Here is a 25066-nt window from a genome sequence, read left to right as displayed (position 1 = left end):
CAAGATTTTAATCGGTCAAAATGTATTAAAATTTTAAAATTTTGATATCAATATTTATCATATATTGATCGGTACTGATTAATCTTATAATTTAAAATTATTAATTATCTAGAAGATTGCACAAAATAGATTACACTATAGGGATAAAATTACCAAGAGATGGGGTTGTTGACGAGGGGGCTTTTTTTTTTTTTTTTTGAATGATACAAAAGTGGTCACAATGAGCAAGGCCATGTGTTGTGTTTCTTCAATCTCACTCTCACCAGCACATGTAGATTCGTGCAAAATGTATGTGTGTGTGTATATAGAGTTATTTCGAGAATATAGTTAAAAGTTAATTTTTTGATTTTTTTTTTAAATGTGTAAAATTTATAAGATGTGATATAATTTAAAATGAATTAAAAGTTGGAAATCATCTTTCTAAAATAACCCATGTGCGTGATGTTGTATATATACACACATATATACTTATGTGTCAATAATAACTAATTTGGCATCTTCAAAATGAGATAAAAAGTTAAAAGGTTATTACTATTCCTAAAAAAAATTATTTTTATACAAATTGTGAGACAACTCACTCTAATGTGAGTTGTCTTTGCCTGACTTTGGTGAGGACAAATTACACAGGCGGAGACAAACTTAAGGACAGTGTTGTTCCGCTCATGGGGGCCATCACGAGTCCCGTTTTGATAATCTGAACCGTTATGTAGAATTCGTCGAGTATTATATGCCTATAAAAAAATCACATTGGTTGGATATCGCTAACTATATGATCAAATCAGTTTTATGTAAAAAAATGGATTGTGTTATAGTTGATGGTTGAAAAAAAAACTAATCCGATCATACAGCTATCGATATCCGATCAACGTGATTTTTTACTAGTTTATAGTACTCGACGAGTTCTACACATTGAATGGTTCCGATTAGCAAAACGAGACCCGTGGTGGACCCCCAAGGGCCAAACAGTACCGTCCAATTTAATGTCCGAAAAAGAGGGAATCATCTCCTATCCTACACTCTACACACGCTGCCCCTTACGCCTTCCAACCGTACGGTCTGTTCCATCACAATCTTCTTCTATACACAAATTTATACCATTTTTTAATACACATTTTTTCGTAAAAAGTTAAAAAGTTATCCCAAACAACCATATTTTTTTCCTCAACTTTTTAGTCCAAAAAGTAAAAAAAAAAACACTTATTTAGGACATTCCAAGCAACTCCTGATAGCAGGCAAAAGGGTTAGTGTAGTTATGGGTCAACAATATTTGGCCTAGAATACTAATATATGATTTAAATTAAATTGGGTAAATTATACAAATAGTTTTTACAATTTACATGATATGTCAATTTGGTTTTTGTTATTTTAATTTGTTCAATTTTAATTTAACGGATTTCAATAAATAACAGTTGTTAAGTTTGATGGATGGAAAGTATACATAAGGTGTCAATTTGGTTCTTGTAATTTACACAATATATCAATTTAGTCCCTGTCAAAATTGAACAAATTAAAACAACATGATCTAAATGAACACATTGTGTAAATTACATTGACCATCTAGAACATGTGCAAGCACAAGTCTAGACCCAGTCCAAACCAAGACTAAGTTCAAATCTAAGTCTAACTTTTATTGATGTCCATTTTATGAGACAATTTTCATTCACATCTCAATAGTTTCGGCTTATTATTTTTGTATTACAATTTTTTCACTTAAGAGAATAAAAAACCATTCAGACCTACCTCAACTTGCAATTAAGTCCCATTTCAATTTCAAATTAAAATTACTGAAAACCAATATTTTCCAATAATAACTACATAGATAAACTTCAACAAAGTTTATCTCAGAGCTATGCCAGGTCATTAGCACCTACTAAGTCGCCACACCAACCAAACAATTTAGCGAGATAACTATAATATTATAAAATTTAAAAAGTATTCAATAATAAATTAATAAATTATATTTATTATGAGTATGACTTATATCTCATTAATTTTAAATTTATATTACACCTCCATTAATATATATATATATATATATTTTGGGATCTTCTACAGGCTCTATGTGTAATTTTACTGTGTTGAATTAATGCAATTGCGGGGGTTTGATGTGATGCATTTCATAGACTTGTTTTCGTTGTCACAACCTATACCACTTTATGTTGTTAAGGTTATAAATTAAGCAGCTTGGCAGATATCCACTTGCTGCTAAAACTTACATTTTTCAACAAAGTTTTTTGTATTCTCTAGAGAAAAAGTAACAAGGCTGACATGTGTGTGGTGTGGGTCATACATGTACCAATCTCATCACATGCCAACCCCTTCATTTGGGATATGGTGTTCACAAAATTAATTATATGATCTTTTAATTTAGATTTTTTTTTGATTAAAATAGTAAAATTTAGTTAGTATTTTGTTTTGTGTTTTGAGAGAAATAAACTTCTCGGATGGTGGTGCATTTTGTCCTTCACTTGATTATTATCCCTAATCATTCTTTCAATCATTTCATTTTAATGTCAAGTTTTGTATTTAATTGTTATGTTTAGTGCAGTTTATCAAGTTGCTTGTATCCTTTTTATCTTAAAATTTTGTATCAAGTGTTTAGTGAAGTTTATACGTACAATTTATGAGATAAATAATTTAAATATACTAAAAAAAAATGGTTGTTGAAAGTAAAAAAAGAAAAAGGAAAAAAAGTGTACTCTTAATTTCTGTTTTCTAAAAACAATTTTCAATATGTGATAACAAACTGGGCCAATGTCTATGGTGTTAGCCTAACAGTACCCACTGGATGCTGAATCATTTTTCACCACAATTACCAGTACTGCTTCATAGGGACCTCAATTTTCAATATGTGATAACAAACTGGGCCAATGTCTATGGTGTTAGCCTAACAGTACCCACTGGATGCCGAATCATTTCTCACCACAATCACCAGTACTGTTTCATGGGGACCTCTAGGGGAGGGGGGGGAAGCCTTACAAAAATTGAAATGGAGGAAAAGTACAAACAAATGATGAGGACCTTTATTTTTATTTTTTTATATGTGGGTTGTGGGGGTTGTAATAACTTTATGGTAAAAATTTATCAGTAATGCTAAGTTTGTTTTGGCAGATTATATTTTATATTTTTTGATTGTGTGCTTAAAATTAATGTATTAGTAGTTGTGGTAGCAGTGGAGTGTGGCAATGTAATAGAAGTGATGGAGGTGGTGATGACGATAGTGATGGTTCGATGAAGGTGGGTTGAGGGAACCTATTATATTAAGGTCCTGTTTATTTTCAGAGGTAGAATAGAAGGGATTAATAGTGAAGGGATTAATAATGAGGAGATTAAGTAAAATTGTATTTGTTTTGATGATAGTTGTTAGTGTAGGAATTGTTAAATTATTTTTATATAAAATAATAAAACAAATAAAAAAATATAAAAAATTAAACATTAATATTTAAAAAAAATTCCAAATATATAAAAAATAAATAAATAAATAAATAAATCTCTAATCCCCTCACTATTTTTTTAATACCATCTCCACCTCCTCCATCTCAATCCCCCTTCCGACCTCCATTTGTACCACCTCCTTCATCCTAATCCCCTTCCCAACTCTACAAACAAATACAACACTAAATAATTCCACCTCCATCTTAATCCCCTCTCATCTATTTAACCCCAAAACAAACGGGGCCTAATAGTAAAACAAGAAATATAACATAATATAAAATGTGATTTCATTGTTGTTATTTTTTTATCAAATAAATGACAACCCAACACTATGGCCAACTCCTTATAAGGATTAGTCATTTATTCAATAACGAAAAGATGTCTCAAATGTTATTGTAACATACTTGAATGAATATAAAGTATGTGAATCTTTATCTCCTTTCTTGTCCCATGCCCAATCTTGTAACATTATCAAGACATCTTTCACTCACTTTTCCTAGAGGCTTCGGGCTTGCTATCTTATCAATATCGTTAGAAACCTTTGAGGGAGAGTAGACAATTGGGATGTCTTGGACTCGGAACAATGCCATCAATACTCCAAACAAGCAACACCTGGCTTGTTCATTCCCCTTCAAGTACTACAAATGTCCTATGTTTATGCTGTACTTGAATTTTGAATTTGTAAACAAAAGAAAAAATAAAAGCTAAGATCCAAGCACAACTAGGGACAAAATATGTGCACAAATAAGAGTCAGAAGCCCTTGAGGGAGAGTGAGCAACCAACGCCTTGAAGATTTGCATGTTTCCCCATTTTGTCTTTGATTTTGTTTGATAGAAAGGAATGGTTCACAAGCCCTATATATAAGCCACAAAAATGATGTTAACATCAAATGTGGGAAAACTTGAAGTGTGATATGTGGGGTCTCCAAATCTTTGCACTTGACATTTTGTACCAACATTTAGAGATCCTAATGCTTCCCACATGTGTGTCAAAATATATATATATATATAATAAAAAAAGCTTCCCTCATGGTTTTCCCCAAATAAAAAATAAGGAAATCATAAAGGTTCAACCCATTACCAAATTGTCATATTGTCAAAGCCAATTTGCTCAAATTATATATATATATATATATATATATATATATATATATCTTGCAGTTCAGTGGTAGAACATTTGCATTTTAAATGGGAATTGATTTTTGTATTTCTATCAATAGACTTTTAATTTTGTGTTTGTGATACATTAGAGGAGGAGAGACGAGTTGAATTTATGACTTTTTACTACTAATGTACGTGAATTCTGGTCAGTAAATTAACTCCATTGATTGACCCTCAATTTGACTATGCAAATTATCCATTGTTTATACAAAAGAATAAGGGAGTTTTAGTTCATTTGGCATCTCATTCATATCCAAGTTCTATGTATATATGGAGGAATTATTCCACTTTGGCATTCCTCAAATGGAAGTTTCTTCACATTTTTCATTCAATCTTCATATCCAATAGCATATTGGGATCTTTCAAATTAGATTAATAATCATTTTTGCATATGACTTTTGTATAATAATTCGTCCTTCTCCTTTGTTAATCACAAAAGTAGTAGATAACTCAAATGGTGTCAAAAAAGAATTTTACTAAAAGTTTAGAAAAAAAATTCGATCAAAATGATGTGGCAAGCAATGACTTTTTAATAACAGACTCAAAACACAACCACATCATTTTAATGTTTACTTTTTTTGTTATATTTTTTTAGTTCTATAACTTACTTTTGAAATGAAAAATAATTCACAAATAATTTTTTTGAATAATAAACCATTCAGTTTGATGTGTTAATATTATTTTTGATATGCATCATGTCATGCAGTGTCAATATAAATGTTGATAAATAACATAATTGTGATAAAGTTAATTTTAATGTTCATAATGGCCAAGGTTCTTAGAATGTTTTTCTTATTTTATTTTCTAGTTTTTTATAATCTTCAATATTAGAATATCAACCCAATGAACACAGAAATCTATATAATTTATGAAAAAGTTGTTTGGATCCATTTGTCAAAACAAAAAATTATTGTTCTAGTTGAAACATTGTGGAGCCCTCTTTTCTCTCCTCATACCACTGTGTCTTTTTTTTTTTTTTTGGTTCAATATGTTTGATCACGGACAGGTGTAAATTTGGTCCGGTCTGATCTATATCGGGCCTTGGGGCTCCCGCCAAAATTCAGGTCGGGCTGATCTTGCCCACTGGCCCAAAAATTAGGCCCATGCACAAAGAGTTTTTGGGCATTAGGTAGGCTGGTGGGCCTGAATAATTTTTTTAATTTTATTTTTTGTATTAAAATTTTATTATTTTTCACTAAAAAAAACATTGGGCATCAGGCGGGTCGGGCCTTAGTGGGCCGATGTGCTGGCCACGGGCCGAGCTTCAAAATGATGGCTCGAGCCCAAGCCCAAGCCCAAGGTCTCGGACTAGGCTCAGGCCTAAACGAGCCGAGCCCACCGCGAGCCTCGAGCAAGCTTCGGGCTACTCACGGGTTGCAGGCTATTTTTACACTTCTAATCGTATAGTGCTTGTTTGGTATAACTTAAAGTTTATAAGGCAAAAATAATTTTTAAAAAAAAATTAATTATTTGAAATCTGTAGATAGAATTGTGCTTTCTACTTATATTTTCTCATAGGCTCCTCTTCATTTATTTTTTAATTAATTTTTTTTTTTTTTTTGGGTTTTTGTATATTAGTGACTTTGCTTATGATAATAATTGAACCTTTGATACATGATAAGATATAAAGATTTTTGACTAACTAAACTAAGCTTATTAATTTTGTGATGGTTCTATCATAGTCAAGAGAGATCCATTTCAAAGTCATAATATGTGTTGAATGTTTGTTCATATACATTATTTGAAACAAGCCAATTGAAAACAAAACATTGATCAGAATTACATCATTCCTAAGAAATTTTTTGTAATAAAATTCTGTTTTCTTGAATTTTCTAAATAAGAAGGATAAGAGTAAAAACATTTGGACTGGGCTGTAGCTAGGAAAGCAAAATGTAGTCCAAATGAAGCCACTCGGCCCATTAAAAGAGAAAGGGCCCATTCCATGTCAATTTCATCTCTTGCAAGATTGGGCCGGAAACGTTCTCGCAGCCCAATTAGTCTTTATTTTATTTTTATTTTCTAAAAAGGGCCTCTTTTTCTTTACGTGCTTCGAAGCCTATGAACAACTTGCTATGTTCTTTTCTTTGTAAAATAAAAAACAAAATAATCTTGTTTTATTTTATAATATGTGAATTTGCTTTAGAAGTTTTGAAACAAAAAAGAAAAAAAAGAAAAAAGAGTAGAGTAAAGATTAGATACAAGAATTACATTGCTATAGTTGCATTTATTTAAATGTATTGAAAGAATTCACAAATTCGTTATTCATCTTCACAATATCTAACACTCTGTTTGGGGATTTCTAAATAAATAAGTTTTTTGGTTCAAAAAAAGAAAAGAAAATAAGTTTGCATGGGATGACTTCCATAAATAAATCACTTTCTTAACAAATTCATAAAAATATTGAAGATATAAAAATCAGCTTTTCGCAATTTTTTTTAGAGAGTACAAATTTCAAAATTTGTTGTCCTTGACAAATTTATAAAGATTGTACATTTTACATGAAAATACAATAAAAAAATATACAATCTTTTTTAAATTATCTTAACATGTGTTCTCATGTTCACAAGACCCATATTCAAATTAAATAAAAATTCCTTTGAAAGCGTTTTAAAATTGATGAAAAATATCTCATCATTTTTCATTATTATTACTATTATTTAACGCGTGTTATATATAGAGAGAGAGAGGTGGGTGCCTAGCAAAACAAAAATCTAGAAAATATTCTATTTATGTATCAAAAGTTAACTAGTCATTATTTATTGGTTTAATAAATTAATCGTCCTAATATAATGAGAGGGTAATTTGTGAACTAATTGGGCCAAGCTAGAAAAAATCTTCTTTGGAAGTTAGGCCGTGCAATGGGCCGAGATAAAAGTTGATGTACCTCGGTATTGGGTTAAGAAGACACTAGGTCGGCCAAAGATGGGTTGCTAGGGCCTGAACCTAGCTATCTGAAGGTAGTTCTTTATCAGACCGAGATGTTGTCAATGAAGAGGACCGAGCTATGTGTAGCTCGGCAGGGTGCAATTCGGTAAATCAGCTATCAGTCACACGGCCCGAACGACAGGGGACCGAGATAAGGCAGCTCGGTTAGGAATGTATATCCGAGCATAAGGGAGTGGTCATTTCACTTAGCTTGCAGTGATGAGGGTGTTCTAAGGATAAGCATTATCCTTAGGCATGAGATTCCTAGGAGGACTCTGCTAAGGAGAGTTAGAGTCCTACTGGGATTGTGCAAACCATCTCACTTGGTTGGTAGTGAATAGAGTGTTATCAGGATAGACACTCTTCACTGGGAATGTGATTCCTAGGAGGACTCTTATAAGGAGAGTTGGAATCCTACTAGGATTGTGCCAAGCAAAATCTATAAAAGCTCATAGCAGAACCTATGTATAGGTATCCCAATTCTCACTCTAAAATACTGAGTGCTTATAGTCTATTTACTGACTTAGGCATCGGAGAGGTATTCGGCACACACTTGCTGGCTAGCTTACGTTTGTTTTTTCAAGTAGTAAAACGACGATATTTGGAGGAGTGCAAACTTGATTAACAGGATTATACGAGAAGATTATTTCGTGCTCATACAATTGGCGCCATCTGTGGGAAAAACAATCACAAAGAACAAACCTCTTGATAAAGTTTTCCTTTAACTGATTTCAATGGCGCACAATAAAGATTTGCCGCAATTTGCTATTGATGGCCAAACCCCGGAGGGGGGCGGGAGACCCAAAGGCTTACTTTCTATCCCATCCATGGCAGAGTTAGATTCCCAATGACGGAACCCTCGGAGGCATACATGGGAAAGATAGGGCTCCAATCCTCGTCGTTCCTAAAGTCCTGAAAGACAGAGGCAGAGGTTAGATCATCAGGTTCTGGAGGATTGAGGGAGCAAAACGAATTGATTCGGAGGATGGCAGCAGACATTAAGACATTGAAGTGCCAGATAAAGGAAAAATAGGCGGTAGAAGAAGAGGTGGGCAAGAACAGGGCACACTCTCGCCACTTAGAAGATCGTGATAGGCAAGTCACACCATCTTAGACGGAAAGTAGAAGCCTAAGGATAGGTGGTACACAATCACGAACCTTTAGGACTCGTTACTCAAGGTCTGAGAGAACGATGACTGAGAGGTAGTATATTAAGGGAAGCAGTTATCAGCCTTTGCACACGCACCAAACGACATCTAGGCACACGAAGTTTCCTAGTTCGGCAGACCTGCGTACAGTGCTAGTGGAGAAGGCCCGATGGAAGGAGGACACCCAGGCTCGTGACCCTCATAGAGTTTCAGCTCTACAACGATTGGCTCCTAGGACATATAGGAGTGTCGAAGTGGGGATGCCAATACCACGCCTTGATTACGAACCAGAAAACAAAGTGTTAGCAAGGTTGCAGAGCTCACAGTTCGTTCCGACAATTGAGAATGCATCATTACTCTCAGGCTTCCACCAGTCTAAATTCACTACTTATGAGGGGAAGTCAGGCCCCTACATGCACTTGAACCATTTTCGCCAGGTTATGGCCGTGTATCGGGGAAACGAGACTCTAATGTGTATCCTGTTTCCTTCCAGCCTCGGTGACCTGGGTTTAACATGGTTTGAAAGGTTGCCAGAAGGTAGCATAGCTTCATGGGCTCAACTAGTGGAGGCATTTGTGACCAGATTCAGAATGAACACCAAGACGCCAGTGGAGATTGACCAACTTCTCTCCATAGACATGGGCGAGAAGGAAATATTAAGGTTTTACAATAACCAGTATTGGGAGACTTTTAATCAGATTTGAGATTGCCCCACAAACTTAGCTATTGCACAGTACAAATGAGGTTTGTTGATTAGCAATAAATTGAGGGATTCAACGAGGCTGTCTCTTACTATGGAAGCCCTGATGGAGAGAGTGCACCAACACATCTTGGTAAAGGAAGATGGGATGCACACCAAGACAGAGTCCGACATAATAACGAGGTCAAACGAAACATGTTCGGAAAAAGTTAACACGGTCGACAAGAAGGACTAACCACGTAAAAAATCTTTGCCTAACTGGGGGCAAAGTGGGTTGGTAGGTTTGACCAACTCTTTCTAAAAAAAATTTTCCCAACTGGGGACAAAGTGGGTTGGCAGGTTTAACCAACTCTTTCTAACAAATCTTTGCCCGACTGGGAGGCAATAAAGAAGGTTGGCAGGTTTGACCAACACTTTTTTCTTCCTCTAGCCGAGATAAGGATCTAGGCTCAGTAAGGTTGGCAGATTTGACCAACACTTTTTCTTCCTCTAGCCGAGATAATGATCTAGGCTCAGGGAGGTTGGCAAGTTTGACCAATACTTTTTTCTTCCTCTAGCCAAAATAAGAATTTAGGCTCAGGGAGGTTAGCAGGTTTGACCAACACTTTTTTTTCTTCCTCTAGTCGAGATAAGGATCTAGGCTCAGGAAGGTTGGCAAGTTTGACCAACACTTTTTTCTTTCTCTAACCAAGATAAGGATCTAGGCTCAGGAAGGTTAACAGGTTTGACCAATAGTTTTCATTCTTCCTTTAGCCGAGATAAGGATCTAGGCTAAGGAAGGCTGGTATGTATGACTAACACTTTTCATTCTTCAGCCGATATGAGAATCTATGTAATAACCCCAACCTGTAATTAGCTACTAATCAGTAATCAAGGATGCCAATTAAATGAATTAAATAAATTATGTGTTTATCATACATTTTGTAAGTCAACTGGTTTTCTATCTATTGTCGTTCAAATGATCTGTTCATGTGTTAAATTTGAACTGCAAATTGAAGGCCTTATCGGCGGCCGAACCAGAAATTGATTTATGTTTTATGATCATTAGAATTAATGTGATTTTATGGCATATTCAATTGAAATGCAATTTGGTATGATCAAATTAGATTAAAATAAGCTAATTAAAGAGTTGGCCTTAATTACAATTTAGCCACCACTAGTGGCCTATTTCTCCAACACATTGAGCCTTTATTTCACAACATTTCTTTAGCCACTTTTGAGTCCATAGCCGACTAGAGAGATAGAGAGTGAGAGAATTGAGTTCAATTGAAGGTTTTGGCTTAGAGACTTGGAAGAATTGAAGAGGCCTTGTAAAATTTAAGCTCCTAGACTTGGAATTCAAGGTTTAAGGTAGGATATTCATCCTTTAGTTTGTGAATTCAAGCTTTATTGTGCATGATCCATGAGAGGTTAGAGAATTAAGTCTAGAATTGGTTTAAAGTGTTGAAATTGGAGCTAATCCATGCATGCATGTGCATATCATGAGGTTTCAAGTTGTTTTCATGGAAATTCTTGCATGCATGTCTACATTATTGTTTTAATCCATGAGTTCATCTTGTTTTTTAAGCAATTGACTCATTAGAGCAAGTGTTTGAAGCCTTGAAGTTGATCAAATTCATGCATGTTACATGTTCATCTTGTTCATGACATTTGGTTTGAAATTGTGTTTAAATGAACTACCTTTGGGCTTTGATTTCTCAAATTGGTCTTTGAAACATGTCATATTATGAGTTTTGAAGTGTTTTCCAAAAAATTAGTCCAAAAGGATTGAATTTGATGCTTTAAAACTTGATTTGGAGCTTGAGGTTCAAATCTGGAAATTCCAGATTTTGAACTCACGCTTGAGCGGTGTGACTGGCGCTCGAGCATGAAATACGTGTTCCCAGCACTTTTGTCTGTTTTGTCGTCCGCTCGAGCGGGGCCTTGTGTCTTACGCTCGAGCGGGTGTCGAGCACCCATCGAGCGTGATTTTTGAGCATTCAGCACTTTTGCCATGTTTTGCAGTACGCTCGAGCAGAAGGAATCACGTTCGAGCGGAGCTCCTTTGTTTGCATGCCCGCTCGAGTGGGGAAGGCCACGCTGGAGCGGGGACCTCATTTTTAGAAATTTTGGCTAAGTGTTTCAAGGCATGTTTTGGCATCCTCATTACATCTTAGGCATTCCTAAGCCTTAATTAAGCCATAGTAATGAGGTTATGGATTAGAAACACACTAAAGAAAGAATGCACTAAGTTTCGAGACTGTAAGTGTGTGTGTGTGAGTTAAGTAATGTGCTAAGAACGATCATGAATCAACATAATGAAAGCTAAGCCGCGTTGGCCACTTGAATGTGTAATGATAAGACATGCTTGTGCTATGTGTTTTGTGATTGTAGGTCAACAACTGGGGATTGATTGACCGCCTACTGGAACCACTGTGAGTAACGTTATCGTAAAGATACGTTCATATGAATTATATTCCAAATGAAATGTGATAAATTATGATTTCTGATATGATATCTGTTTACGTGAACGAACATCCAAAGTTTGAAATCTATTATGGCATCCATAGATAGTCCCAAGTCATGGGGGACGGCATGAAAATGCGGGTCCATGACATACAAGTAATTACGAGATCTCGTTAGCCATTTCATTGTGGTGATATGTGTTTAATCAGTATCCGGAACCGATTACTCTAGTCGGAAGACGTTCTGTTCTATTCTATGATATGTTCTATGGGATGTACCATTATTATGTTCTGATATGACACTGATTATGCTATGATCTGTTCTGTACTTATGATATGTTCACAGTTCGTTCACTAACCCCTTTACCTTAATGTTATTCATTGGGCTTTAGCTCAATGTTTGTATATATATGTATATAGGTGAGCATTCTAGAGTTTGAGCCCGAAGGTTTTGTAGAGGAACTGTGTCCTGTTGTCAGCCAACTATCGTGCCTCACGAGGAGGTTCCCGAATTGTCTTGTGTTTAAATTCTGGCGGTTCTGTATGTATGGAACTTGTTTATCTTGTTGACTGTACTTCAGATATTATGTGTGTGGGTATAACGTATGTATGACTGAATGTATATATAAAGTTTTAATTGTTCTGTTTCATATAAGTCAGCATAGCTCATTAGACAATTATATATATGTATTTGCTTCCGCTTGCCCTGTAATTTTGTTAATCTGTTCAAAGGCCTTCGGTAATCCAAGGATTACTGGCCGGTTACGATGCTAAACCTATTGGGGCGGGTTTGGGTCGTGACAATCTAGACTCAAAAAGGTTGGCAGGATTGACTAACACTTTTTCATTCTTCAGCTGAGATAAGGATCTAGGCTCAAGAAGGTTGGCAGGATTAACCAACACTTTTTCATTCTTCAGCTGAGATAAAGATCTAGGCTCAAGAAGGTTGGCAGGATTGACCAAAACTTTTTCATTCTTCAGCCGAGATGAGCATCTAGGCTCAAGAAGATTGGCAGGATTAACCAACACTTTGCAATCTGTAGCCGGGATAAGTATCTCGGCCAAACAAGAAAAGGGGGGCAGGAAATGGTACACTACAATAAAGGAAAAGCGCCGTGACCGAGCAAGAAATACAAAAAAAAAAAAAAAATCATTAATTGAAAGGTGATTACAAGAGGTGGGCCCTATAGCTCGGTTACACAGAAAGAACGCCTTCTCGTACGATTGCAACCTCGAAGGATATAAATGTTGAAGGCAAAAAGGTGAGGTTGTTCAAATTTTTGAAGGAACATGACGGTTGTAACAGGAGAACAAGGATAATGGGGGCATGCAACGTATCCTAGGAATGACGTCGTGTTAGAACGTACTGCGCAACTGACAAGACTTATTGAGGCCGAACGAGTTCTGAAACCGAACAACTTTTCTAGCTCGGTAGAGTTGGGCGTTCTTAGCTCGGTTGCAACTTTTCTAGCTCGATAGAGTTAGGCATTCTTAGCTTGGCTGGACAAAAATAATCCCAAACATGCTACGCAGATGGGATTAAGGGCAATTGAAAGGGTAATTTTTGAACAAATTGGGCCAAGCTAGAAAAAGTCTTCTTTGGAAGTTAGGCCGCGCAATGGGCCGAGATAAAAGCTGATGTAGCTCGATCTTGGGCTAAGAAGACACTAGGTCGGCCAGAGATGTGTTGCTAAGGCCTGGACCTAGCTATCTAAAGGTAGTCCTTTATCGGACCGAGATGTTGTCAATAAAGAAGGCCGAGCTTTGTGTAGCTCGGCAGGGTGCAATTCGGTAAATCGGCTTTCAGTCACACGGCCCGAACTACAGGGGACCGAGATAAGGCAGCTGTATATCCAAGCATAAAGGAATGGCCATCTCACTTGACTTGCCGTGATGAGGGTGTTCTAAGGATAAGTATTATCCTTGGTCATGAGACTCCTAGGAGAACTCTGCTAAGGAGAGTTAGAATCCTATTAGGATTGTGCAAACCATCTTATTTGGATTGTGCAAACCATCTTATTTGGATGGTAGTGAGTAAAGTGTTATCAGGATAGACACTCTTCACTGGAAATGTGATTCCTAGGAGGACTCTTATAAAGAGAGTTGGAGTCCTACTAGGATTATGCCAAGCAGAATCTATAAAAGCTCATAGCAGAATCTATGTATAGGTATCCCAATTCTCTCTCTAAAATACTGAGAGCCTATAGTCTATTTGCTGACTTAGGCATCGGAGAGGTATTCGGCACACAATCGCCGGCTAGCTTTCGTTTGTGTTTTCAAGTAGTAAAGCGACGACGTTTGGAAGAGTGCAAACTTGATCAACATGATTATACGAGAAGATTATTTCGTACTCGTACATATAATATAACAATATTAAGGATTTAAAAAAAATTTAGACACACATGACTATTATGTAAATTTCTTGATAATTTTTGAGATGCCTACCAGGGCTGTTTGCAGGCCAGTTTTCACTTGATCCGCTTTGGTGTGGGTCATGAAAAGTGGACCTAGAGCTATCTAATTTGTGGGTTGTGGTTTTTGTCGGTGAGTTAATTGATTATGCAGGTGGGCGCGGATTGGTTGAACAGGTTCGGCTTGTACTTTTTTCATGTTTTTTGAGACTCATTTACTATCATATATTCTGTTTTAATAGGACAAAACATACATATATATAATATTATAATATTATTTGATGGGTTGAATATTTGCATAAAAAAAAAATAGAGTCAACATCAATATGAATATACATCTATATATTACATGCTTTGCTGTTGCGTTGGGCTATTACTGCTTTAGCGAGAGAGAAAAAGAGCAAGAGATGAGAAAAGAATGAAAAATGACTCTTGAACTGCTTTACTACTGTGTTGCTTGTGCTAAGGTAAGAACAAACAAAATAAAAGTGACTCTTGGCCCTTTGCTTGCAATAGGATAAAAATTACACCCGCATCCGTCCATACGTAATTCTCGAAACTACCTAAAAACATAAGGTAAGATCGGACGGTTTGTGTGAGTCGATTAACACTAGAGGTACTTACGTATAAGTCCTAATAAGTGAACTTATTGTCTAATAAGTCTTATGAAAGAAAAATTCATAAAAAAGCCACTAGTTATAAGTTTTAGCGACAATTTATAAAAATCATGATTAAAAAAAGTCACTAGTTGTTAATTTTTAACGACGTATGTAAAAAATTGTCACAAAAAATTTATTTTTAACGACAATTTTATTAAAATTTATTTTCAGTAGGACTTGATAAAAATTAACTCCGCCTATTAGGTTACCGTTATGACTATACGCTTTTGTAATATAGTAATAATATTATTGATTAAAATAATAGACAAACAAATAAAAGATGAACTTGTGGAAGGAGATAACTACGAGTCAACTGTGGGGTTTTTTTTTTTATTTTAATTATGAGATGTCTGGTCGTTACCACCCGTCGTTCCAACCGCTCTTGCAAATACCCTTTTCTTTTCAGCTCTCTTTCTCTCACTAAACCCACAGTTTTTTCCACAAACACACACACACAACCAACCCATCTCTCATCTCTCTCTTCCCATCTCTCTCTCTCTCTCTCTCTCTCTCTCTCTCTCTCGAGTCTTAAGAGTGTGTTGTTTGTGCCAGTGGCTATACAAGCTATGGACAAACGTCCCCGGAATCAAGCCAAGACCACCACTAGTAGTACCACTTCTGAAGGTAACTCTACTTATTCTAATCATCCCCTCTCTCTCCAATCACATAATCAAACACAAAATATAAATAATGAACAAAATTTTACGAAATTTGTTAATGGGATCTAATTTTCAGAAACCTAATCCGTTTATATATATCGTGTATTCATATATGTTATGTGTCCGTACATATATATTCTATATTTATATATATTATGTGTTAAGATTGTGATTGGTTTCTCTGTTCTTAAATTTTTTCATATTCTTTTTTCCCATTTTTCTTCTTCCTCTTATATAAACACTGTGTCTTCTAGAATTCAATTGATCAGTTCTTTAGTGGAATCTTTCCTTGGTGTCCTTGCTTGGTTCCCTAGAAAAAGGCTCTTAAAGAATATTTTTATTGTTATTGTTATTGATTGTTGTTGTGCAGAAGTAAGTAGCATAGAGTGGGAGTTCATAAAAATGACTTCACAAGAGGAAGATATCATCAACAGGATGTACAGACTAGTTGGAGACAGGTATGAGAAATTTTTTTCCACACCCACGATGAGTTATTGGTTGGTTTTGGGCACAGTCACGGTGATGTCCCACGTGTTCTAATTGATAGATATGGTAAGATTTACGATTTTATATTAAGTGATTAAGAAATATGAGGGGTATAAGAATTTGTGATTGGTTAAGAATATGATCCCGTAGTGTCTCTAGATCAATCAATAATTTTTTCACATTTACACCATTTCAAACTAACTAGTGTTTTAGTTAAGATATTAATCGGTCAACATGTATTAAAATTTTAAAATTTTGATATCAATATTTATCACATATTGATCGGTACTGATTAATCTTATAATTTAAAATTATTAATTATCTAGAAGATTGCACAAAATAGATTATACTATAGGGATAAAATTACCAAGAGATGGGGTTGTTGAAGAGGGTTTTTTTTTTTTTGAATGATACAAAAGTGCTCACAATGAGCAAGGCCATGTGTTGTGTTTCCTCTATCTCACTCACACTAGCACAGGTAGGTTCGTGCAATATGTACATGTGTGTGTATATAGAGTTATTTTGACAATATAATTAAAAGTTAATTTTTTGATTTTTTTTTTTTTCAAATGTGTAAAATTTATAAGAGGTGATATAATTTAAAATGGATTAAAAGTTGGAAATCATCTTTCTAAAATAACCCATGTGCATGATGTTGTATATATATATATATATACATATATACTTATGTGTCAATAATAACCAATTCAGGGATTATTTGAAATGTCATAAATAAGTGTACTTTTTGACTTTTTGGACTAAAAATTTGAGGAAAAAAATATGGTTGTTTGGAATAACCTTTTAACTTTTTATGAAAAAATATATATTAAAAAATTATATAAATTTGTGTATAGAAGAAAATTGTGATGGAATAGGCCGTACGGTTGGAAGACGTAAGGGCCAGTGTGGGTAGAGTGTAGGATAGGAGATGATTCTTTCCTCTTCGGGCATTAAATTGGATGGTACTGTTTGGCCCTTGGGGGTCCACCACAGTTTTCGTTTTGCTAATCGGAACCATTCAATGTGTAGAACTCGTCGAGTACTATATATTTGTAAAAAATCACGTTGATCGAATATCGATAGCTATCTGATCGGATTAGTTTTTTTCAACCGTCAACTATAACACAATCCATTTTTTTACACAAAACTGATTTGATCATATAGTTAGCGATATCTAATCAATGTGATTTTTTACAAGCATATAGTACTCGACGAGTTATACATATTAAACGGTTCAGATTATCAAAACGGGACCCGTGATGGCCCCCATGAGCCGAACAACACTGTCCTTAAGTTTGCCACCGCCTGTGTAATTTGTCTTCACCAAAGTCAGGCAAAAGACAACTCACGTCAGAGTGAGTTGTCTCACAATTTGTATAAAAATAAATTTTTTTTTTCGATATACTTAAAAATAATAATAATAATAATTTTTTTAATAAATAGTGATAATCTTTTAACTTTTTATCTCATTTTGAAGATGCCAAACCGGGCTTGAATGATAGCAAGCAAAAAGGTTAGTGCAGTTATGGGTCAACAATATTTGGCCTAGAATACTAATATATGATTCAAATTAAATTGGGTAAATTATACAAATAGTTTTTATAGTTTACATGATATGTCAATTTAGTTTTTGTTATTTTAATTTGTTCAATTTTGTCCGTTAATTTAACGAATTTCAATAAATAACAATTGTTAAGTTTGGTGGATGGAAAGTCTACATAATGTGTCAATTTGGTTTTTGTAATTTACACAATGTGTTAATTTAGTCCTTGTCAAAATTGAGCAAATTAAAACAACATGGTCTAAATTAACACATTGTGTAAATTACATTGACCAAATTGACACATTGTGTAGACTTTCCGTCTACCAAACTTAACAACCACTATTTATTAGATAAAAATGACACAATATATTAAATTAAAAAGTAAAATCAAATAAATTTAAATAACAGAAACTAAATTAACATATTATATAAATTCCATGGACCAGTTACATAAGGGCGCTGCTTGAGGGCCCGAATTTCGGGGCTCGAATGCCCCGAAAATTCCACTTTAGGTAAAAAAAAAAAAAAAAAAAAAAAGGAAAAAAGAAAGAAAAAAAGAAAACAGCTTCTAAAAATGGAAATTAGGGGCATTAGGGACAAATTTTTTAGGGCCACCAATCATTTTCCGTTACATAATTTACCCAATTAAATTTCAATAATGATGCGGTATTTGGTAGGGTACGTACAATTCATTTTCATTATGGAGTAATTATTGGGTCCTTGGGTACTGTCGGCATGATGTCTATTTAAGAAAAATAGGAAAATGATTGGTGGCCCTAAAAACTTTGCCCCTAATGCCCCTAATTTCCATTTTTGGAAACTGTTTTTTTTTCTTTCTTTTTTCCTTTTTTTTTTTTTTTTTTTTTTACTTGAAATGGAATTTCGGGGCATTCGAGCCCCGAACTCTCGGGCCCTCAAGCATGACCGAGAAAAATAATAGAAGAGATACTAAAATCACTATTACAAAAATAGTTAAAGATTATATTTTGATAAAAAAATATTTTATTTTTATTAGAAGTATAATAAAAAAAATTAGATTAATATTTTAATCACACTTAATTTGATTGAGTGTGATAATATTTATTTTTTATGTCACTTTTCAATTAAGTGTGATTATATATACACTATTACTTTTTAATCACACTTTTTAAATAAGTGTGATTAGATATATATTTTTTAATCACATATTCTAATTAAAGTGTGATTATATATACACTACTACTTTTTAATCACACTTTTTAAATAAGTGTGATTATATATATATATTTTAATCACATATTCTAATTAAAGTGTGATTATTTATATATTTTTTAATCACACCTTCTAATTAAAGTGTGATTATATATACATTACTACTTTTTAATCACACTTTTTAAATAAGTGTAATTATATATATATATATATATATAATCACAATCCACTACAAGAAAAAGTATCTTTGGCGACTAAAAAAGCATTAGTAGCTAAAAGTAAAGATTTTTTGCGGCAAAAAAAATTTAGTAGCCAAAAGTATAGGTTTTGGCGACTAAAAATCTATTTGGTTGCCATATATGGCTTTTACCGACTAAAAAATTTTAGTAGCCAAAAGTAAGATTTTTTGGCGACTAAAAAAAATTAATAGCCAAAAGTGAGATATTGGGTGACTAAAAAGATGTTTGGTCGCCAAAAGTGAGGGTTTTACCGACTAAAAAAATTTTAGTAGTCAAAAGTGAGATTTCTTGGCTACTAAAAAAAATTTAATAGCCAAAGCTGAGGCATTGGGAGACTAAAAAGATGTTTAGTAGCCAAAAGTGAGACTTTTTGGCAACTAAAAAGAAGTTTAGTTGCCAAAAGTAGTAATTTTAGCCCGGAAATTAAATTTTTTAACGACTAAAAAATAATTATTAATCACACTTAAAATGTGTTATCTAAATATTATTAATCACACTTAAAATGTGTGATTAAAAATGACCCATTTTTATTACACTCCCAAATATCACATTTTAATAAAACTTAAAAGGTGTGATTAAATAATATACATTACACAAAAAAAATATGATCTTTATCTATTTTTATAGTAATAAATTTTTTACTAAATAAATGATTAAATATCGCATATAAACGTAGAATTTGTAATTTTGTGAACCTTATATTCATATAAGATATTTGTTCATTTATTTATTAAAAAATTTTAGGTCGATGACATTTTCTATTTAAGAAGCAATCTTTTCTTTACTCATTTTTTGGACTGAGGGCTTTAAGTTTGTTTTGGCGGTTTTGATTGTTTAATCACAAATATTTGGTAGCTTTAAAATAAAGTTTATGGATGAAGTCGATTCATTGATGTGACATATGTGTTGTAGTTTTTTTTTATTTTTCTTTTATTACCATGTAAGTAGACCTCAATGTAGAGTTCTACTTGTAAAGCTCTCCATTACTTCCGTTCTTTAATTTATAGAATTCATTAAACTAATTATTAATATAAAATTAAATTAGTTAAATATTAATAATTACATAATTTATTTATTTTTGTATGAAAAATTGAATTATTTATTTTAAAAATTATACTTATCTCTTATCTTTCTTTCCTTTTTTTTTAAAATTTTAAAAATGTGAACCGATTAGGTAATTATTGGTATCCAATTAATTTAATTTTTTCATTGATGATTTGCTATAAAAACTTACAAATAAAACTTACAATTTAAATGGTTTGAATAACTACGACAGGTCTAAAATGGGTCCACAGTCATGGAAAACATAAATTAATATGAGATGTGATGGTAAAAAAATAATATAAATTTATTTAATTTAATTAAACATACAACAATTACAATTGCAAACAAAGATTCACATAGTTAATTTTACCTTATTATATTTTGAGTAAAATTTTGTTCTTCATTGAAACATAAAACTTAAATTGATTTGGATTGATTTTGCAATTACATAGGTAGATATATATATATATATATATATATTTTGAATTGGTGATAAAGAGATTTGTTGATGTATTTTATATGAGTACAAAAAAGAATATATTACAAATACGTCAATAAAAAGGCCTACATGGAATGCAACTATTTTGGGAGCCACATTGCAAACTAATCAACAAAAACACTAGCAAAATCGAAAAAACAAAGCCTGAGATGGTCAAAAGGCTCTTCTTCTCTTTTTCTTTTTTTTTTTTCTTTTTCTCTTTTTCTTTTTTTGGAGGGGGGTGTAAAATTTTATACAAATGGTCTCTATAGTTTACACGACATATCAATTTAGTCTATACTATTTTAATTTGCTCGATTTTATCTTTTAATTTAACAAATTGTGTCATATTGGTCCAATAAATAACGGCCGTTAGGTTTGGTGGACGAAAATTCAAATAATGTGTCAATTTGGTCTTTATAGTTTACATGATGTGTCAATTTACTTCCTATCAAAATTGAGCAAATTAAAACAACAGGAACCAAATTGGCACTTCATATAAATTACAATGACCAAATTGATGCATTGTTTGAGCACTTGACAACTTTTCGTCCACCAAACCTAACGACCGTGACCAATATGACATAATCCGTTAAATTAAGGAACAAAATTGGACAAATTAAAACAACAATGATTAAATTGACACATCATATAAATTATAGGGGCCATTTGTATAATTTATTTATCTATTTTTGTTGGTAAAAAGGCTTTTTAAAGAGGAAAATATGCATTCCAAACATGTATCATGAAATTTATTATAAAAATGAAATAAGAAGTGTGGATTCAATTTATTGTTGTTTGAGTTATTCTTAAAATAAATGTGATCCACATGTTCTATTTTCTTGATACTTTTTTTTTTTTGTAATAAATATTATATTGGAAAGATAGTTAAAAATTGATTTTTGACTTTTAATCAAGTTTTTTGACTTTTTCATAAAGTCATTTGAGAAGTTATTAAAGCTATTTTTTAACTTTTTTACTTAATATTTATTTATACTGTCACATCATAATCAAATGACCAAAATACACTCACTCATTTTAGAAAATAACCCCTCAACAATGTGGCTATTTTGACTTTTTTAGCCCCTAGCTACAAAAGGGAACTTTTTTTCTTTTGTTCCCAAAACACCCTACATGTTTTTTGCAAAAAATATTAGAAACCTCCACCCTCTTTTGTTATTTATTTTTGATGTGGGATTTTTATAAGTTTTTATAAAGCTCTTACTTTCTCTCGTAAATTCCTCATTTACACCAAACTAAAAAATTAACAAAACCAAAACGTTAGATTATTCAACCACCAAAATCAAAAGGTTGAGTTCGGTGCCTTAAGAGATCTGCCCTATTTTTTGTTTATCATAATTATTTATTTTTTTTAGATAGGGTGTATCATAATTATTAGACTCTGAAAAAGTACCAAATTTTTTTTTTTTTTTTTGGTTTTAAATTAATGGAAATGCAATGAATGAATTATCCAAAACACAGGTGGGATTTAATAGCAGGTCGAGTTCCAGGGCGTAAAGCAGAAGAAATAGAGAGGTTTTGGATAATGAGACATGCCAAAAACAAGCCACCCTAGTCCTCTCCAACAAACTACTTATTTCTTTTTTTCCCCTTCATTAGTTGCTTTAGTTTCTTATTGTATCAAATTTAATTACTCAATTTAAAAACTTTGTCCAAATATTTGAAGCTTGCTATATATATATATATATATGAAACTTATTTTCTAATTCTAGTTTTGGGTTATCTCCCTTTTTGTCTATTTTGTGTGTTCCACTTATTATTTTGTTTTATTTTTCATTTTTGAATGGATTTCTTTCAACTGGTGGTCTCTATGTTGTCCTTTCTCTTAAAAAAACAAAACAAACATCATTATATATATTTTCAACCTTCTAAACTTATTGTGAAGCTCTTGAATTATTAGCGAAAGAGATAAGATTAGATCTGTCTATGAAATTCATGTCTTTATATCTCAATGCATTTTTAGTCATATTAGTTTGAAATTTCAACACGTTATGATGTTGAAGTGTCGTTGGTAACGGGGAGAAATAAATTTTGAGTTGAAAAACAAGTTTCCAAAATTTATTATTCATATATATTACTTTTGGTAAAGGTGCAGTCACATATAATGAGAAAATTGGCATGCCTTCACCATAGCTTTTGGGCTCCTTTTGTGAAGTGTGCAAAAGCGGAGGTGCATTGAAAAACATACCAACTCTTTTTTATGTTACCTAACTCATCAGCCCGGAGTCTCGACCAAAAACAAAAACAATGATAGTGTCACATAATAGATCAAATAATGCACAGATTTTTTGTTTCAACATGTAATATAAATTTATGGGTGAATTATATTAATGGTCCCTATAGTTTGGACTTGTGTCACTTTGATTTCTAATATTTCAATTGTGATATATTTGATCTCGAATTTTAAATCTCTTTCTAAATAAGGAGAATTTCAAGGATAAATTCATCAATTTGATAAAATATAAACTAGCTTGACAAAAATAAATGTCAAAAAATTATTTTTAAAATATAAAAAAATATTCCTACTCGCCAAAGATAAAATTATATAAAAATTATAAATCTTTTACTTTTTTTATTTTTTTATCAAATTAATTTTTAGTATATGTTTAGATGAAGATCATATAATGTGTGGTTATTCTTGTTGATATTTTTGGATAGTTATAATGTAATAGATGATTGTATTTGCTATTAACAGATATTTTTGAATAGTTATTAGGCTTTTAATGCATAATCGATATGTTTAATATATGAAATGTTTTTTGTTTTGAATTTTTTGATTTAATGAATTGGTTTAATAAGGATATCAAAATTGTCGTACTTTTGAAAAAATAAAAAATAATTTAACAAAAATAAATAGAAAAAAATTTATTTCAACCCTAAAAGATAAAATTATATTAAAATGATGTGTTTTTTTATTTTTTCACCAATTTAAATTTTTTTTTTTTAAAAATAGATTCTGAAAATCAAACCAAACCAAACAAAACTTTATAACTACAAAAGTTCCAACATTATTCATTAAAAAAATGCCATTATATTTTAAACAAAATATAAGTTCATTAATACAAAATAAGTTGTATGATGATTTTGCTCTTCAAATGAAGCAACAATATCTTCAATTATTCTTGTAGGGATATATTTTCTGAGTACCAACACGTGGCCAAGGTGACGCCGACGTGTCAGCCGAGATGCCACGTGTCCTGGTCATGACGCCGAGGTGATCTCGACTAGGCTGAGGTTGTCTCCGAAGATATTGAAATCCAGGATAAGCGGATAAGGGACAAGAGTCCTAGAATGAGGAAGGGACTCAGTCTGGAAAAGGATAAAACTCTTAGGGAGTTTATATTTATCTATTGAAGAGTCCAGGATACATATTGAGCTAAAGTCCATTGAAGCAGGGCTTCTATTGGGACTATGATTGAGTTAACTATAAAAGAGAGACACCCTCATGAGTCTAAGGTACGCAATTTATATACAGAATAGTGAGTTAAGCACTATTGATTATCTTTGAGAAATATTTGATTACTGACTTAATCATCGGAGGGCCTCCGGGTGGACGAACTACCACCGAAATCTATTCTTTCTGTTGCAGGTCGTTCGGGCTTATCCTATTATGCCAGTGTTCTCCAGCTGAATACTGAGTTGGCAGTGTGGTCGGAAATTCACTCACACAATTTGGTGCCGTCTGTGGGAACAAAGAAGAATAGATGGCCAACGACGGACAGAAAGAAAAGATTGGGGATAACACTCCAACTGGGAGTGGGAGACCTATTGACCTTGATGTCGAAGAGGACAATTATAATGAAGAAACTCGTGACCAAAATCACGGAGTAAAAGACATCGGCCAGGAAGGTGACATCCCAAAGAAAACAGACCAAAACGGGTACTATAACAAAAATAACCTCCAGGTATGGAAAGAAAGATGCCTGCGGAGGGACGATGAGGTAAAGACCATGGCGAACAAATTGGCGGACCTACAAACAATGGTCAATTTCATGATGCAAAATAACGTCATGCAGCCACCGTTCCCGCTGCAGGACACACCGATTCCAGCGGCCAATACCTAGAAGGGAGGGCAGAAAACAATCCCTGTAGCCCCCCAGCACGCCAGGAGCGAAAGACACTCTCACCGGCCTTCAAGGGAGGTCGGGCGAGGAGAGCCAAGAGGGAAAGAATCTCGAAGGACACATCGCACCAAGGAGGCAGACCCCAGAGAACATCGGCATGTTCAAAGGTAGGAGTTATGCTTCGATGTGACCAATGGAGAAAGATCAAAAAGGGCTCACAAGGAAGCTGAAAGCAGTGCACTTAAGAGACTGAAATCAGGAGATAGCCGAGCTCCTGGGCGGACCAAAGAGGACTTGAGAGATTACCTCAAGAGGAAGCAAGAGCATGACGAGGTAACTTCAACAGTTAAACAGAGAACACCATTCTCGGTAGAGTTGGACAAGGTTGAGGCCCCGAAAAGATTCAGTATGCCGAGGTTCCAGATATACGATGGTAAGTCGGACCCTAACTTTCACGT

At 33.4% G+C, this 25066-nt stretch overlaps 1 protein-coding gene across 1 annotated transcript; it reads left to right on the top strand.

The window, feature by feature from the left end:
- Positions 1-15196: 15196 nt before the first annotated feature.
- On the top strand, positions 15197-22201 carry LOC114313293 (uncharacterized). The gene is made up of 3 exons (XM_028259668.2): positions 15197-15507; positions 15913-16000; positions 22006-22201. Exons 1-3 carry the CDS (start codon positions 15225-15227, stop codon positions 22097-22099), a joined length of 465 nt encoding a protein of 154 aa, XP_028115469.2. The 5' UTR covers positions 15197-15224; the 3' UTR covers positions 22100-22201.
- Positions 22202-25066: the final 2865 nt, after the last annotated feature.

Source organism: Camellia sinensis, chromosome 11, assembly GCF_055761805.1.
Source record: "Camellia sinensis isolate YWXY chromosome 11, ASM5576180v1, whole genome shotgun sequence".
Lineage (NCBI taxonomy): Eukaryota > Viridiplantae > Streptophyta > Magnoliopsida > Ericales > Theaceae > Camellia > Camellia sinensis.
The sequence above is the reverse complement of the archived record's forward strand: the minus strand, read 5'-3'. Positions and strand labels throughout refer to the sequence as shown.